At 47.6% G+C, this 14,638-nt stretch overlaps 1 protein-coding gene across 1 annotated transcript in view; it reads right to left on the bottom strand.

The window, feature by feature from the left end:
• The window catches only part of ANAPC7 (anaphase promoting complex subunit 7), an 85,627-nt gene that overhangs the window by 66,138 nt on the left and 4,851 nt on the right, over nt 1–14,638 (bottom strand). The window contains exon 2 of the mRNA XM_073565566.1: nt 7,100–7,286. Within this exon, the coding sequence (XP_073421667.1) occupies nt 7,100–7,286 (187 nt within the window). The remainder of the gene's footprint in view (nt 1–7,099; nt 7,287–14,638) is intronic.

Below are 14,638 nucleotides of genomic sequence, written 5' to 3'. Positions count from 1 at the left end.
GAAGCCAAAATGCGCAAAATGTAGGCGCAACTCCGCACTTTTCAGAGCTTTTATGCCAGAATCCTGTAATGAAAGCTTTGATGAATCGGGACCATTGTTCTTGCGAGGATCTCAGAAAATGGCATTCAGTGGACCATGATGAAATTTATTCTTTGGGGGAGAAGATTCCTACTGAATCTGAAAAAAAAAAAATTAAATAAATTTTGTATGACATTGGGGTACAGTAGAGGTTTCATGCACTTCTATGATGTAGATCTGTGGAGACTGTACAAAATGGAGCTGGCATGTCTTTAGACCAGCTGGAAGACTGCCTCACAAATACAAACTCTGCCCATGGGAAATCAGGGTGGATTATGTAAATATCCATAGGCGATATGAGCTGCCATAGAGAAGAAAGATTGCACTTCAGATAAAGAGGACCTGTCATGTACCCAGAAAAAAGTTACAATTTCACCATACCATACAGATTCAGCCACAGGATCTCACGAGACCTAATAACAAGTCCCAATACCTCCCAGAGGACACTCGGGGGGGGGATCCAGGAGGTACGGCACATGCAGTAGGGAAAAAGGAGATTTTTGTGTACTCACCGTAAAATCTCTTTCTCTTAGCCTTTAATTGGGGGACACAGAACCTTGGGTGTTATGCTGCTGTCCACTAGGAGGCGACACTATGCATAATCTGAAAAAAGATTAACTTTGGCTCCTCCTCTGCAGTATACACCCCTGGACGGCGTCAGCCTTCTCCAGTTTTGTGCCAAAGTATAAGGAGGAACGTAACCAAATAACATAACCATGCCTGTAAGAAGGCTACTATGTACGAGCTCAAGAACAATATGAGAACTCAACAGGAAACAACGGCCCGTAAGGGCAACAGGGTGGGAGCTGTGTCCCCCAATTAAAGGCTAAGAGAAAGATTTTACGGTGAGTACACAAAAATCTCCTTTACTCTGTCGCCTAATTGGGGGACACAGAACCTTGGGACGTCCCAAAGCAGTCCCTGGGTGGGAAGCAGTGGACGAATATTGTGCTGACAGTCCCCTAGACTTGGGGTACTGCCGCCTGCAGAACCAGTCTACCCAGGCTCACATCCGCTGAGGACTGGGTATGAACACTGTAGTGTTTCGTAAACGTGTGTAGGCTAGTCCAAGTGGCCGCCTTGCACACTTGTTGTGCCGAAGCCTGATGCCGAATGGCCCAGGAGGCCCCTACTGCCCGTGTAGAGTGTGCCGTGATACCGGCCGGAAGAGGGGAACTGTTAAGTCGGTAGGCCTCATGTATGGTGGACTTGATCCACCTGGCAAGGGTAGCCTTGGAAGCCGGCAACCCCTTGCGACTACCTTCCGTAAGAATGAAGAGGGAATCGGATTTCCGGAAAGGTGCAGTCCTGGACACGTAAATCCGCAATGCCCTGACTAGGTCAAGCGTATGCAGAGCCTTCTCCACTCTATGTACCGGAACCGGGCAAAGGGAAGGCAGTGAAATCTCTTCGTTAAGGTGAAAGTTGGACACAACCTTCGGAAGGAAGGATGGTACCGTGCGGAGAACCACCTTGTCCTGGTGAATGGCTAGGAAAGGTCGTCTGCAGGAAAGTGCTGACAATTCCGACACTCTGCGTAACGAGGTGATAGCCACTAGAAAAACCACTTTCTCAGACAGAATGGAGAGTGGAACTTCTCTAAGAGGTTCGAAGGGTGGAGCTTGCAATGCTGTCAGGACCAGATTGAGGTCCCACGTATCCATCGGACGTTTGTAGGGAGGAACCAATCGGGAAACTCCCTGGATGAAAGTCCTTACTTGCGGTTTAATAGCAATGCGCTTTTGAAAAAGGACTGAAAGCGCCGACACCTGACTCTTAAGCGAACTTAAGGATAGCTTGGCATCTAGGCCCGATTGAAGAAAACCTAGTACCTTCGGGAGGTAATAAGGGAGTGGGACTTGTCCATGAGATTCGCACCAAGAAAAGAAGGCTCTCCAGGTACGATAATAGAGCTTGGCAGAGGCAGGCTTCCTTGCCCTGATCATAGTTGCAATGACTACCGGTGAAAAACCTGCCTGGGTTAGAATCCAGGTTTCAAGGGCCATGCCGTCAAATTGAGGGCCCCTGAATTCTGGTGGAAGAACGGACCTTGAGACAGAAGGTCGTGGCGGTCGGGTAGACGCCAGGGGGCGTCTGCCGTAAGTTGGACTATGTCGGCGTACCAAGTACGTCTGGGCCAGTCTGGCGCGATGACGATGGTCGGAACTCCTTCTTGCTTGACCTTCCTCACGACCCTGGCTATTAGGGGGAGGGGTGGAAAGATGTACAGGAGTCGGAACTGGGACCAGTCCTGGACCAGGGCATCCGCTCCGAGCGACCGCGGGTCGTGTGTCCTGGCCATGAAATTGGGAACCTTGGCATTGAGATGGGATGCCATTAGGTCCACATCCGGGGTTCCCCATCGTTGACAGATCTGGTAAAAAATCTCGGGATGGAGAGACCACTCCCCCGAGTCCATTCCTTGCCTGCTGAGGAAGTCGGCTTCCCAGTTTTCTACACCTGGAATGTGTACCGCAGAAAGAACCGACCTTGTGTCTTCCGCCCAGCGGAGGATATGAGCCACTTCTCTCATTGCCTGGGCGCTGCGGGTCCCGCTTTGGTGATTCACGTATGCCACAGCCGTGGCATTGTCCGACTGTATCCGTATGTGTGAGGCTGCAAGCAAGTGATGAAAGGCTCTCAGTGCCAAGAGAATGGCCCTGATTTCCAGAACATTGATGGGCAATGTCACTTCCCTCGGTGACCACTTGCCCTGTGCCCTGTGATGTAGGTGTACCGCCCCCCAGCCTGTCAGGCTTGCATCGGTAGTCAGGATCTTCCATTGTCCTGAGAGGAATGGCTTCCCTCGTGTAAGCGAGGTTGGTTTGAGCCACCAGTGCAGGGACCTCCTGGTCGATGACGTCAACCTGAACTCCCTGTCGAGGGAGAAGGGGTTCCTGTCCCAAGATCTGAGTATGGCTAGCTGAAGGACCCTGAGGTGAAACTGGGCAAATGGCACTGCCTCTATTGCTGCTGCCATCCTGCCGAGGATTCTCATGGCAAACCGGAGAGATCGAGGAGGACTGCGAAGGAGTGTGCGAACTCCCAGACGGATGGCCAGTGTCTTGTCCTTGGGAAGGAGCACCAGGCCCCTGGTGGTGTCGAATACCATTCCCAGGAATGTTAGAGTCCGAGTTGGGATGGTCGACGATTTCTGTAGGTTGACTAGCCATCCCAGGCGACTCAGAGTGTCTAGAGTGATTGAGACACTGACCTCGCAGTCTTTGAAAGTGGGAGACTTGACTAGGAGGTCGTCCAGGTACGGGACGACTAGAATGCCTCTTGAGTGCAGGATGTCCATGGTGGCCGCCATGACTTTGGTGAACGTTCTTGGAGCCGTGGCGAGTCCGAACGGAAGGGCGACAAACTGGTAGTGGTTTTGGTTGACCGCGAACCTGAGAAACCTTTGGTGGGCGGGAGCAATTGGTATGTGGAGATACGCATCCTGTATGTCTATGGAGGCGAGGAATTCTCCCTGCTCCATGGATGCAACGATGGACCGGAGGGACTCCATGCGGAAATGACGGACCCGTACGTAATTGTTGAGCTGTTTTAGGTCCAGTATGGGTCGGACGCCGCCTCCTTTCTTGGGGACTACAAACAAATTTGAGTAGAATCCTCGGAATCTCTCGTTCTCGGGAACCGGCACCACAACTCCTGATTGAAGGAGAGAGGAAACCGCTTGGTGGAAGACACGAGCCTTTTCTGGTGGTGTTGGAGGAACAGAAAGGAAGAACCGGTTCGGTGGAACGGAAGTGAACTCTATCTTGTATCCGGAAGACACTATTTCCCTGACCCACCTGTCTTCTGTAATAGGCAGCCAGACTTGCTGAAAGAGTAAAAGTCGGCCGCCTACTGGTGGGGTGTCTTCCGGAGGTCTCGAGTCATGATGAAGTGAAGTTCTGAGGTTTTCCTCCCTTGGGTTTCGCTTGGCCTGCTTTCGACTGCCAAGCCCTGTCCGGTCGCTGCTGCGTCCGTGGGTTGTCTCTGCGTGGAGAACGGTTGCGGTTTTGCACTGGGCGCGAAACGGACCAGCCCGAGGAATTCCGAAAGGATCGGAATCGCGTCTGGTTTCTTCGTTTGAACGTGCGTTTCGGTTTTAGTTGAGGGAGAGAGGTACTCTTACCCCCGGTGGCATTGGCTATCATGGTGTCCAACTTTTCGCCGAAAAGTCTACCAGTAGAATACGGAAGTCGCGTGAGGGACTTCTTTGAGGCCGCATCCGCTTTCCATTCTCGCAGCCAGAGGATGCGTCGGATCGTGATGGCGTTTGATGCTATTCCCGCTACACCTCTGGCGGAATCCAGGGCTGCATGAATCATGTAGTCTGCTACCACTGCCATCTGGACCGCTTGGTCCGAGAGTTCAGGATTTGAAGCCTGAAGACCCTCCTGTAGTCTTTTGGCCCAAGCTAGGATGGCCTTGGCTGCCCAAACTGAAGCAAACGCAGGGCCCAGAGAGGCGCCTGCCGCTTCGAAAATAGAACGAGCCATGCGTTCTACTTGCCGGTCTGCTGCGTCCCTGAGGGTTGAGCTATCCGGCAGAGAGAGTAAAGTCTGCGCTGCTAGCCTAGAAACCGGAGGGTCCACTTCAGGTGGATCTGCCCATTGTTTGGTGTCTTCCTGTGGGAAGGGGTACTTCGCTTCCAGATATTTGCGATTAGCGAATTTTTTGTCAGGCTGCGCAAACTGTTTGGTAAGTATTTTCTCAAACTCATCGTGATTAGGGAAGACCTTAGGTGTTTTTTGAACACTTTCGAAGCAAATCCTATGTTTTGGGACTTCCGGGGGCGACTCTGGAATTTTTAGCACCCGATGAATAGAAGAAATTATGTCCTCAACTAGCGCTGTATTGCTAGGGGGAGAAGGTACCACGGACCTGACCGTTTCATTATCTGAGTCGGAGTCACAGATGCCCTCCGAATCCTGTGCCTCACTAAGGTGATCCCTGGAGGGCGACCTGGGGCGGGGGTCTTTGTGGTGGGGCATCCCTGTGGTAAATTGCACTGTCTGTCTGTGGCAGGGGACTGCCCAGGAGACCTGGAATGACGCTGTCTCTCCCTAGAGGGGAACGACCTTGTGCTATAGTGCGACTCAGGTGATCGAGACCTGTGAGTCCGCTTACGTCTGTGAGAGTCGGAAGCAGCATGTTCCTGAGACAAGCTGTCCGTTTGCTGTGTACCGTCCATAGCCGGGGTCCGACTCTGCAGAGCTTGCAGCAATGTAGCAGTTAGGTTGTCTATGGACTGTGACATAGACTGAGACATCTGAGTTGCCCATTCCGGCGTGGCCTGTGACACTGAAGCGTCAGTAGGGACTCCCTGGGGTTCTGACCCAGAGTTCTGGATGCAGACCCGGCAGTGCGGATACGTGCTGCCACTAGGGAGCGTGGCTTTGCAGGCTGTGCAGAATGCATAGAAACATTCCTGCCTGGTTCTCTTCCTTGAGCCCGGCATAGTGCACAGAGGCTGGCTATAAGGGATCGTACAGGGGTGGCTACGCAGAGGGAACCCACAGAAAGCCTTATAGGAAGTATAGATTCACAGCTGAGTAATGAGAACCCAGCTGTGAGCTTACCCCACCGGTGTGCCCCTAGGTCCAGCGCCGACAGATCCAAGTTCTGTGCCCCCCGGAGACCGCTGTGATGCTTCTCTCCTGGATCTCATCCAGAAAAAATGGCCACCGGGGCTCTGAGGAGAGGGAGGAGGGGGCGGAGAGCTGAAAAGGGCGCGCTGGGCTGTGTAAAAACGCGCCCTTTCTGCCTCAATCCGCCCCTTCTATGACACTCCAGTGTGTCATTTTGGTCATCCGTGGGGCGGGCCGGGGGGCGGGGAAAAGGCGGCGGCTTCAGCTAGGCCGAAGCCGCGGTCTAAATTTGAAGCCTGATGCCCAGGAGGGCTCCAGAGCGGCGCGGTAGTCCGGGGGGGGGGGGGGGGCGGATTTGTACCAGACCCCCCCAGAACGGTCGACTGGATAGCGGTGGGGGTAGCAGGGGTAGTGGTTTTTGTATGGGGGGCCCCTAAAGGGCTATGGAGCCGCTGCTGCTGCAGAGACAGGGACGCAGCAAAAGCCCTGTTTCTGCTGTGCCATCCAGTCCGCACCCTCCCCCGGCCCCCACAGGATCCCTCAGCCGGCCTGGGGTCCCTGGAAGCTGCGGAATGCTGCCTGATCTCCGACCCTACCTGAGGCGTCTCAACCTAATACCCCCTGCGGGGGATTAGGGAGGGTGCGTCTGTCACCGTCAGGGGGTCTTCATCCTCTCCTCGACCTCAACCCAGACCCCTTAAGGGTGTTGGGGAAGGAGGGGACCCGAGGGACTGGGGAGGGAGCGACATGGGGAAAAAAACCACCTCAACCTCAACCGGGTACCTCTAATAGGGGACCGAGGAGGGAGCCATGCCGGGAGTCTCGCTGGAGACCCACTTTTCTTCATCTGTATTTCCGTGAAAAAAGGAAAAAAACGGAAGAAAAAAGGTGTGCCTCCTTGCGACACTAAGCAAAAAACTGGAGAAGGCTGACGCCGTCCAGGGGTGTATACTGCAGAGGAGGAGCCAAAGTTAATCTTTTTTCAGATTATGCATAGTGTCGCCTCCTAGTGGACAGCAGAACACCCAAGGTTCTGTGTCCCCCAATTAGGCGACAGAGTAAATAAGAGGATAACAGGACTCCAGCGGATGCAGAAGCTCCAGTTCAAATTCGACCTATTACAGGAAGTCTGTCAGCACAAAAGGACTGTTCAACCAAGCACAAGGGCTTGGGGCACCCTTGGGGGAACCAAACAATCAAGTGAACCTTTCGCACCCACTTGTTTTCTCCATCTACCTCTGCCTCTTTCTTGCCTGACAGCTATGACTTTACTGGAGCCAGAATCGGGCACAGTTAGATGGAAAAAAAAAAAAATAGGTGGGAAGGTGCCCTAAACTGTTTGGTGAAGCCAAGGGTGCACCAAGCACTTGTGCTTAGGTTGTAACAGTCAACTAGCATGGACAGAGATCCATTAAGCACCATTATTGCAATAGTACCTGATTTTGAGGAGTTGTGGCAGGATTCCCTGTTGAAGGTCTGACTTTAGACGTCTTGGTTAACGATTTTTTCTGCTGTAGAGCCATGGTGTACTTGCTGACAGCATTCCTGTACTCTTTGTCATGAAAGAGCGAGTCTGCATGGTATACCAAAAGCTGGTACTTCTGCGAGGGTGAAAACATTTCCCTAAATGAAGATGAAAAAATCCATGTATGAAATAACATTACAGAAATCTCCTGGTTTTGCTCTACATCATAAATCATTCAACCAGCTAATGTCATGATGGATCTTCTGCAATACAAGCATGAATGACATTTTGTCTGAAACAATGGACTCACAGGATCAGCGCTAGCACAATGTACCAAATGATCTAAGATATATCAACTCACTCAGAATTAGAATAAGAATAGCAAAAACATTTTGTCAAGAATATACAGCGGGTGAAATAAGTATCGTACACGTCACTATTTTTCTAAGCAAATATATTTCTAAAAGGTGGTATTGACATGAAATTCTCACCAGATGTTGGAAACAACCCATCCAATCCACACAGTCAAATAAACCAAACAATAGATGTCCATAAATTAAGTAAAGTTATGTGTAATAATGAGAAATGGCAGATGAAAAAGTATTGAACACGCGTCGCTTACTGAAATTTAATTAATAGTTCATACAAAAACCTATGTTGACATCTTTGAGATGCCTCCTGTACGGAGAAATTAGTCGCATGCATTGCTCAGGTGTGATTATGGCCCATTCTTCCACACAAACACTCTTCAAATCCTAAAGACGTCGTGGGCTCCTTCTATAAACTGAGATTTGGTTCCTTCCATAAATCTTCCATTGGATTCAGGTCAGGTGATTGACTGGGCCATTCTAGCAGCTTTATTTTCCATGAAGCCAATTGTGAGTTTCCTTGGCTGTGTGTTTTGGATCATTGTCTTGCTGAAATGTCCACCCTCGTTGTTTCATCTTCATCACCCTGGTAGATGGCAGCAGATTTTTATCAAGAATGTGTCAGTACATTTGTCTATTTATCTTTCCTTCAATTACAGTATATGAAGTTTGCCAGTACCATATGTTGAAAAACAGCCTCACACCATGATGATTCCACCTACAATCTTCATTATCGGCATGGGATTATTTGGAGTGATTTGCAATGACTTTTGGCCTCCAAACATGGTGTGTACTATGGCATCCAATGAGCTCAATTTTGGGCCTCATCTGAACAGACTATATTCTCCCAGTATTTTACAAAAATGTCAGTCTACAACTCCCTGCTCAATGCAGGATTCAGTAAACCATCTCATACAGATGTATGTTCAGCCTCTGATTGTAGAATTCCGTTGAAGGAAAACTCACCACCTCTCGCGGCAGCCTATTCCATTCATTGACCATCCTCAAGGTCAAAAAGTTTTTTTTTTTATAATATCTAATCTGTAACTCCTCCCTTTCAGTTTCATTCCATTGCTTCTCATGTTTCCATGTGCAAATAAGAATAAGGATGATCTCTCTACACTGACATCACTTCAGATATTTGCAGACAGATATTAAGTGTCCTATTAGCCTTCTTTTTTGCAAGCTAAACATTCGCAGATCATTTAACCAGACCTCGCAGGACATACTTTGCAGTCCACTCACCAAACTGGTAGCTCTTCTCTGAACTTGCTTCAGCTTTTCAAAGCCCTGCATGTTAGTCACACACGATTCGTCCTACCTTAGGTTGTCTTCCGTCTGGGGCTGCTATATAGAGGCCAGAGGAAGCGCCTTCCTCTTCAGGTGTGAGAGCAAGGAGGTTGTTGCAATCACAGGTGGTCATCCCGCCACCATCCATGTTCCTGCTGCATTCGCAATTGTGTTTCAGCATGGAACGCAAAAACCGGAAGGGACATTATAAAAAGACACTCAGCGTGACGTCACTTCTGGCAATCTGGCTGCGTCACATGTGCTACAGTGCGGAACAAGCTTCCCAGGTCCGGCAAGCGAGGAGATGGGTTGGAGAGCTCAGGGAGGCTTCCAGGCTGAAGAATCCTTCAGACCTTACTAGAAGGTGGGGACTGGAAGAGGAGTCCTGAGTCCAAGCAGGAGACAGGAGTGGAATCTGGAGGAGAGGTAGGGCCAAGTGACCCCATTTTGGAAACTAGACCATTCAAGGAATTTATTTAGACGTGTGGTGAGAACCTTGAACTCTGCAGTTGCTTCACAAAATTTTGCAACTTTGAACAGTGAAAATGAAAAAATAAACATTTTTCCCAAATGTTGAATTTGCCCCAAATTTTTCATTTTCACAAAAGTAACAGGAGCAAAATGGACCATACAATTTGTTGTATAATTTCTCCTTAATACACCGATATCCTATATGTGGTCAAAAACTATTTTTGAGGCACAGTACAAAGCTCAGCAGGGAAGAAGTACCAAATTGGAGTTCAGGTTTTGCGGGACTGGTTTGATGGTGCCATATCACATCGGCAGAGACCCTGAGGTGCCAAAAAAGCAGCAATCCCCATAAGTGACCTCATTTTACAACCTACACCCCCCAATGAATTCATCTAGGGGTGCAGTGAACATGTTGACAACACGGGTGTATGACAGAATTTTATACCATTGGGCGGTGAGGAAAGAACATTTACATTTTTAAAACACAAAAATGTTTTAGCCCCAAGTTTTAAATTTTCAAGGGCTAACAGGAATAAATGGAGCTCTCATTTTGTTTTACAATTTGTCCTGAGTGTGCTAATACCCTACATGTAAGGGTATGTGCACACGTAGTTTTTAGTCTCTGCGGATTTTGTAGAGAAAACCGCAGGAAATCCGCAGGACAAAGTGCTGCGTTTTTTCTGCGGATTATCTGCGTTTTTTCTGCGGTTTTGCCCTGCGGTTTTACACCTCATAATGGATGAGGTGTAAAACCGCAGCGTTTCTGCACCAAACAATTGACATGCTGCGGATTGTAAACAGCAGCAAAACCGCGCGGAAAAAAACGCATGTGCACAGCTTTTTTTTATTTCCATAGGAAATAAAGATACTGTACAACGCAGCAAAATCTGCTGCGTTTCTGCAGAGCCAAAAACGCTGTGGAAACGCAGCAGAATCCGCAGCGTGTGCACATACCCTAAATCGGGAACTACTATTCATTCAGGCACAGTGGAAAGTTCAGAAGGGAAGTAGCAGATTTTACTCTTATGGTTTGCAGGTGCCATTACTCACTGGGCGAGCCCCTGAGGTGCAAGAAAAGCAGAATCCCCCATAAGTGACCCCATTTTACAAACTATACCTCTCAATGAATTCATCTAAGGGTGCAGTGATCATATTGCTTTTTGTGGATTGATTTGAAGCATTTATTGGGAACATTTTAGATCATATTTATCCGGCGCTCTACATTGAGCACTTGCATCAGGGTTTCCATCTAAATCTGAGTGACGCGATTCACATGAAACCCCTCAGAGATTCACTATCACTATAATGAGGCAGCAGAGTTACTCTGGACTCAGTATGGAGTCTGTTCAGCATTGTCCTTCTGGGAAGTGCACAAAACTGGTCGACTGCACTTTTATGGACGCCTAAAAAGACAGACACTGTTGGATCACAGGTTCTATGGCGTCCACCGTGCCTCCTCCTCATTATGCCTCATTGTGCCTCCTCCTATATTATGTGTCTGTACTGTTACACACTTAACATTATGGCTGGTCCATACAATCAGGGCAACTGTTACCACCCACCTTTCGTGTCTACCTCTTTCCTCAGACTGTAAGCGTGCGAGCAGGGCCCTCACTCCTCTTGGTATTTGTTATAATCTACTGTATGTGATTATTGTTATGCTGTAATGTCTATTGTCTGTACAAATCCCCTCTGAAATGTAAAGTGCTGCGGAATATGTCGGCGCTATAAAAATAAAATTTATTATTATTATTATTATAAGAAATCTTCCACCAGGGGATTCGTCTAAATCACGTAAGTCAGGGAATTACATGGAAACCCTGGTGTATGTGCTCAGTGCAAGATAAATGTGTGCCAAGCCTTACTGTGATCTTTGGGAGGCAGAATGAACAAATCAACAGCATGTGAAGAATGGGTTTTATTTATTTTTTATGCCGTTCCTCGTGCAGTATAAGTGATTTGGCGACTTTATTCTGCAGGTCGGCGCGATTACAGCGATACCAGACTTATATTGGGTTTTTATGTTTAAAAAGAGGCAGTTTAAAAAAAAAAAAAAAGTTTTTGCATTGCCATATTTTCAGAGCTATAATTTTTCCATATTTCTGCAGAGTCATATGACTGCTTGTTTATTGCAGGACAAATTGATGTTCTTATTGGTACCATTTTTCGGGCACTTTTTTTGATCGCTTTCTATTCTGATTTTTGGGAGACATAATGAACGAAAAAAAACAACAATTCAGGGGGTTTTTTTTGTTTTTTTTTAATGCTGTTCCACGGGTGGTAAAATTGATATGGCAGCTTTATTCTTCAGGTCAGTTTGATTACAGCGATACCATATTTATAGCATTTTTTTTTTTTACCTTTTGTCGCTTTTACACAATAATAAAAACTTTTACAGAAAAAAAATGATTTGTGCATCACTTTATTCTGAGAGCTATAGCTTTTTTATTTTTCTGCTGATGGAGCTATATGGCAGCTTTCTTTTTGCGGGACAAGATGTTTTCAGAGATACTATTTTTATTTACATTCATCTTTTTGATCACGTTTTATTCCACTTTGTTATAGTATGATAAAAGGATAGTTTTTAGCCTTTTTTTATGGTGTTCACTGAAGGGGTTAACTAGTGTGACACTTTTAGGCTGTGTGCACACGTAGCTTTTTTTAGCGTTTAAAAAAAAAAAAAAAGCATTCCATGCAATCCTAATTGATTCCGCACATGTTGTGGTAATGGTGCGTTTTTTTACCGCTGCGGAAACGGTTCGCGGTAAAAAAAACGCAGCATGTTCATTAATTTTGCGGATTTGCGTGCGATTCCACATACATACACTTGTATCGCAAAAACGCATGTTAAAACCCCATGACAAATGCGTCAAAAATCGCTTACAAAACCGCGTCAAAAACCGCATGCCTTTTTCTGGCAAAAGGTGTGGGTTTCTGCTCAGGAATATTCTGCTTCAAAACTGCAACGTGGGCACATAGCCTTAAAGGTCGGGTTGTTTCAGATGCGAAGATACCATATATGTGTACTCTACTTTTTTTTTTACATTAAAAAAAAAAAAAAAGACCCATTTATCGGTATAATTTTTCATTATTATATTGCTATTTTTTTTTTCAATTTCTTACTTAGTCTCTGCATGGAACTTTAATAACTTTTGGCAGTCTGATGGCTGGTATAATGCATTGCAATGCTTTACACCTGCAGCGCTGCACTGACAGAAGCCTCTTGGACCATGCTCTGAGCATGGTCTAACAGGCTTTCCTGTTCCCATATAGAGACCTGTCGTTGACCAGGTATGATTGGGACCACAATGTAATGATGTTACTTGATGATGATGGATTGTTCTTTCTAATGCACAATGAGTAACCGTACTGTTCGGATGTTAAGTTGGAATGTACGTGGTATATCTGATAAGGTTAAGAGGGCGGCTGTTCTGAATCATATCAAATCCTGTGAACCTATGATCGCGTGCTTGCAGGAGACACATCTCACTAGAGACACTATGCACTGGTTGTCAAGAGCCTGGATGCTAAAGACATATCATTCTACTTATTCCTCGTACTCCAGGGGGGTGTCAGTCCTAATACACAAAAACACACATTATGAAGAGCTGGAAGTGCATGTAGACAGTGAAGGGCAGTATGTATGGATTGCTTGCAGATTGTTCGGACACAAAATGATTTTAGTGGCTTTATATATCCCTCCACCTTACTCTAAAAAGAAACTACAAGCAGTACTGGAACTGACGGGCAGATGGGGGGAGACTCCATTGTTGATTATGGGAGATGTTAATAACACTATGAATGATTTTTGGGATAAAGTACGACCGGCAGGTACGGAAGCTGGACAGGACAGGATGACTGCCTTTGGCAAGTATGTAGGGGAACTTGGGCTGGTAGATCTGTGGAGAGTACGAAATGAGGGTAAGAGGACTTTTTCATGTCATTCGGCAACACATGGAACACTGTCGAGGATAGACCTGGCTTTGGGGGATACCGCTATGGACGGGATGGTGGGGGAGGTGGAATACCTACAGAGGACTCTCTCGGATCATGGTCCTATGGTGGTCACGCTTCTGGTGAGATCTGCTCGGGGTCAGAGGGGAGGTTGGCGTCTACACCCGACGTGGCTTAAAGTGGTGGACATGGGTGGCATAACCAAAGAGCTAGAGCACTTCTTCCAAATGAACGAAGGGAGTACTGAGGCCACAACGGTATGGGATGCCATGAAGGCATTTATGAGGGGACTTTTTTTAAGTGAGATTGCGAGGTGTAAGACCAAAACTAAATTGGCAGATCAACAAATAAAGGATGACCTGACAAGAGCGGAGGCAGACATGATTTTGGCGCCAACGAGTGAAGCTCACAATAGACTAAAATTGGCTCAGGAGGCAGTTGATAAACTGCACATGATGCAAGCTGAGAGGAAAAGGGCATTTCAGCAAGCTCAATTCTTTGAAGAAGGAGAGAGAGTAGGTCACTTGTTGGCGGTGATATCTGCGGCACAAAGGGAGTCTTCCAGGGTGTATAAACTGAGAGATCAAACAGGGGCGACTATGACAGACACAAAGGACATACTGGAGGTCTTCAAGGCATATTACATGGCACTGTACACTTCGAGAGCACGGGACACAGAGGGGGATGTGGAGAAATTTTTGGAAGGCATTTCACTACCTAAATTGTCTGAGGAAGATAGGTTGAGGTTGGAAGAACCTGTGAGTGTGAAGGAGGTGGAATGTGCAATACTGTCTATGCCCAATAACAAATCACCGGGAGCTGATGGTCTACCTGGGGAGGTGTACAGGGAGTTAAGGCCCTTTTACATTTAGCGATGCACCAGCGATCCGACCAGCGATCCGACCCGGTCAGGATCGCTGGTACATCGCTAAATGATCGCTAGTGAGCTTTCACACAGAAAGATCTCACAGCGATGCAGCAGCGACGCAGCGCACGATACTTACCATTCACACACAGCGATCCAGACGTCCTCCCGCCCGCCTCCACGCGTCGCTGGACGTCACAGCAGGAAGTCTCAGCAGGAAGCGCCCGACGAGAAATGGAGCCGGACATTCTCGCGCGATCAGCGATGGACAGCGGGGGAGCCGGTCGCTGGTAAGTATCACACATAGCGATATCGCTAGCAATATCGCTATAACGTCACAAAACCAGTGACGTTTTAGCGATATTGCTAGCGATATCGCTTAGTGTAAAACCCCCTTAAGTGGAACTGCTGGCTCCGAAATTGAAATCTGTGTTTGATGAGGCTTTAGTGACGGGGGCACTGCCGAGATCAATGGAGGAAGCAGTGATAGTGGTTCTGCCGAAGGAGGGAAAAGATCCTATGGATGCGGAGTCGTACAGGCCCATTTCGTTGTTGACAACGG

This window comes from Dendrobates tinctorius, unplaced genomic scaffold, assembly GCF_039654945.1.
Source record: "Dendrobates tinctorius isolate UK_male_01 unplaced genomic scaffold, ASM3965494v1 ptg000003l, whole genome shotgun sequence".
Lineage (NCBI taxonomy): Eukaryota > Metazoa > Chordata > Amphibia > Anura > Dendrobatidae > Dendrobates > Dendrobates tinctorius.
Note: the sequence above shows the minus strand (reverse complement) of the source record. Positions and strands in the feature narration are given on the sequence as shown.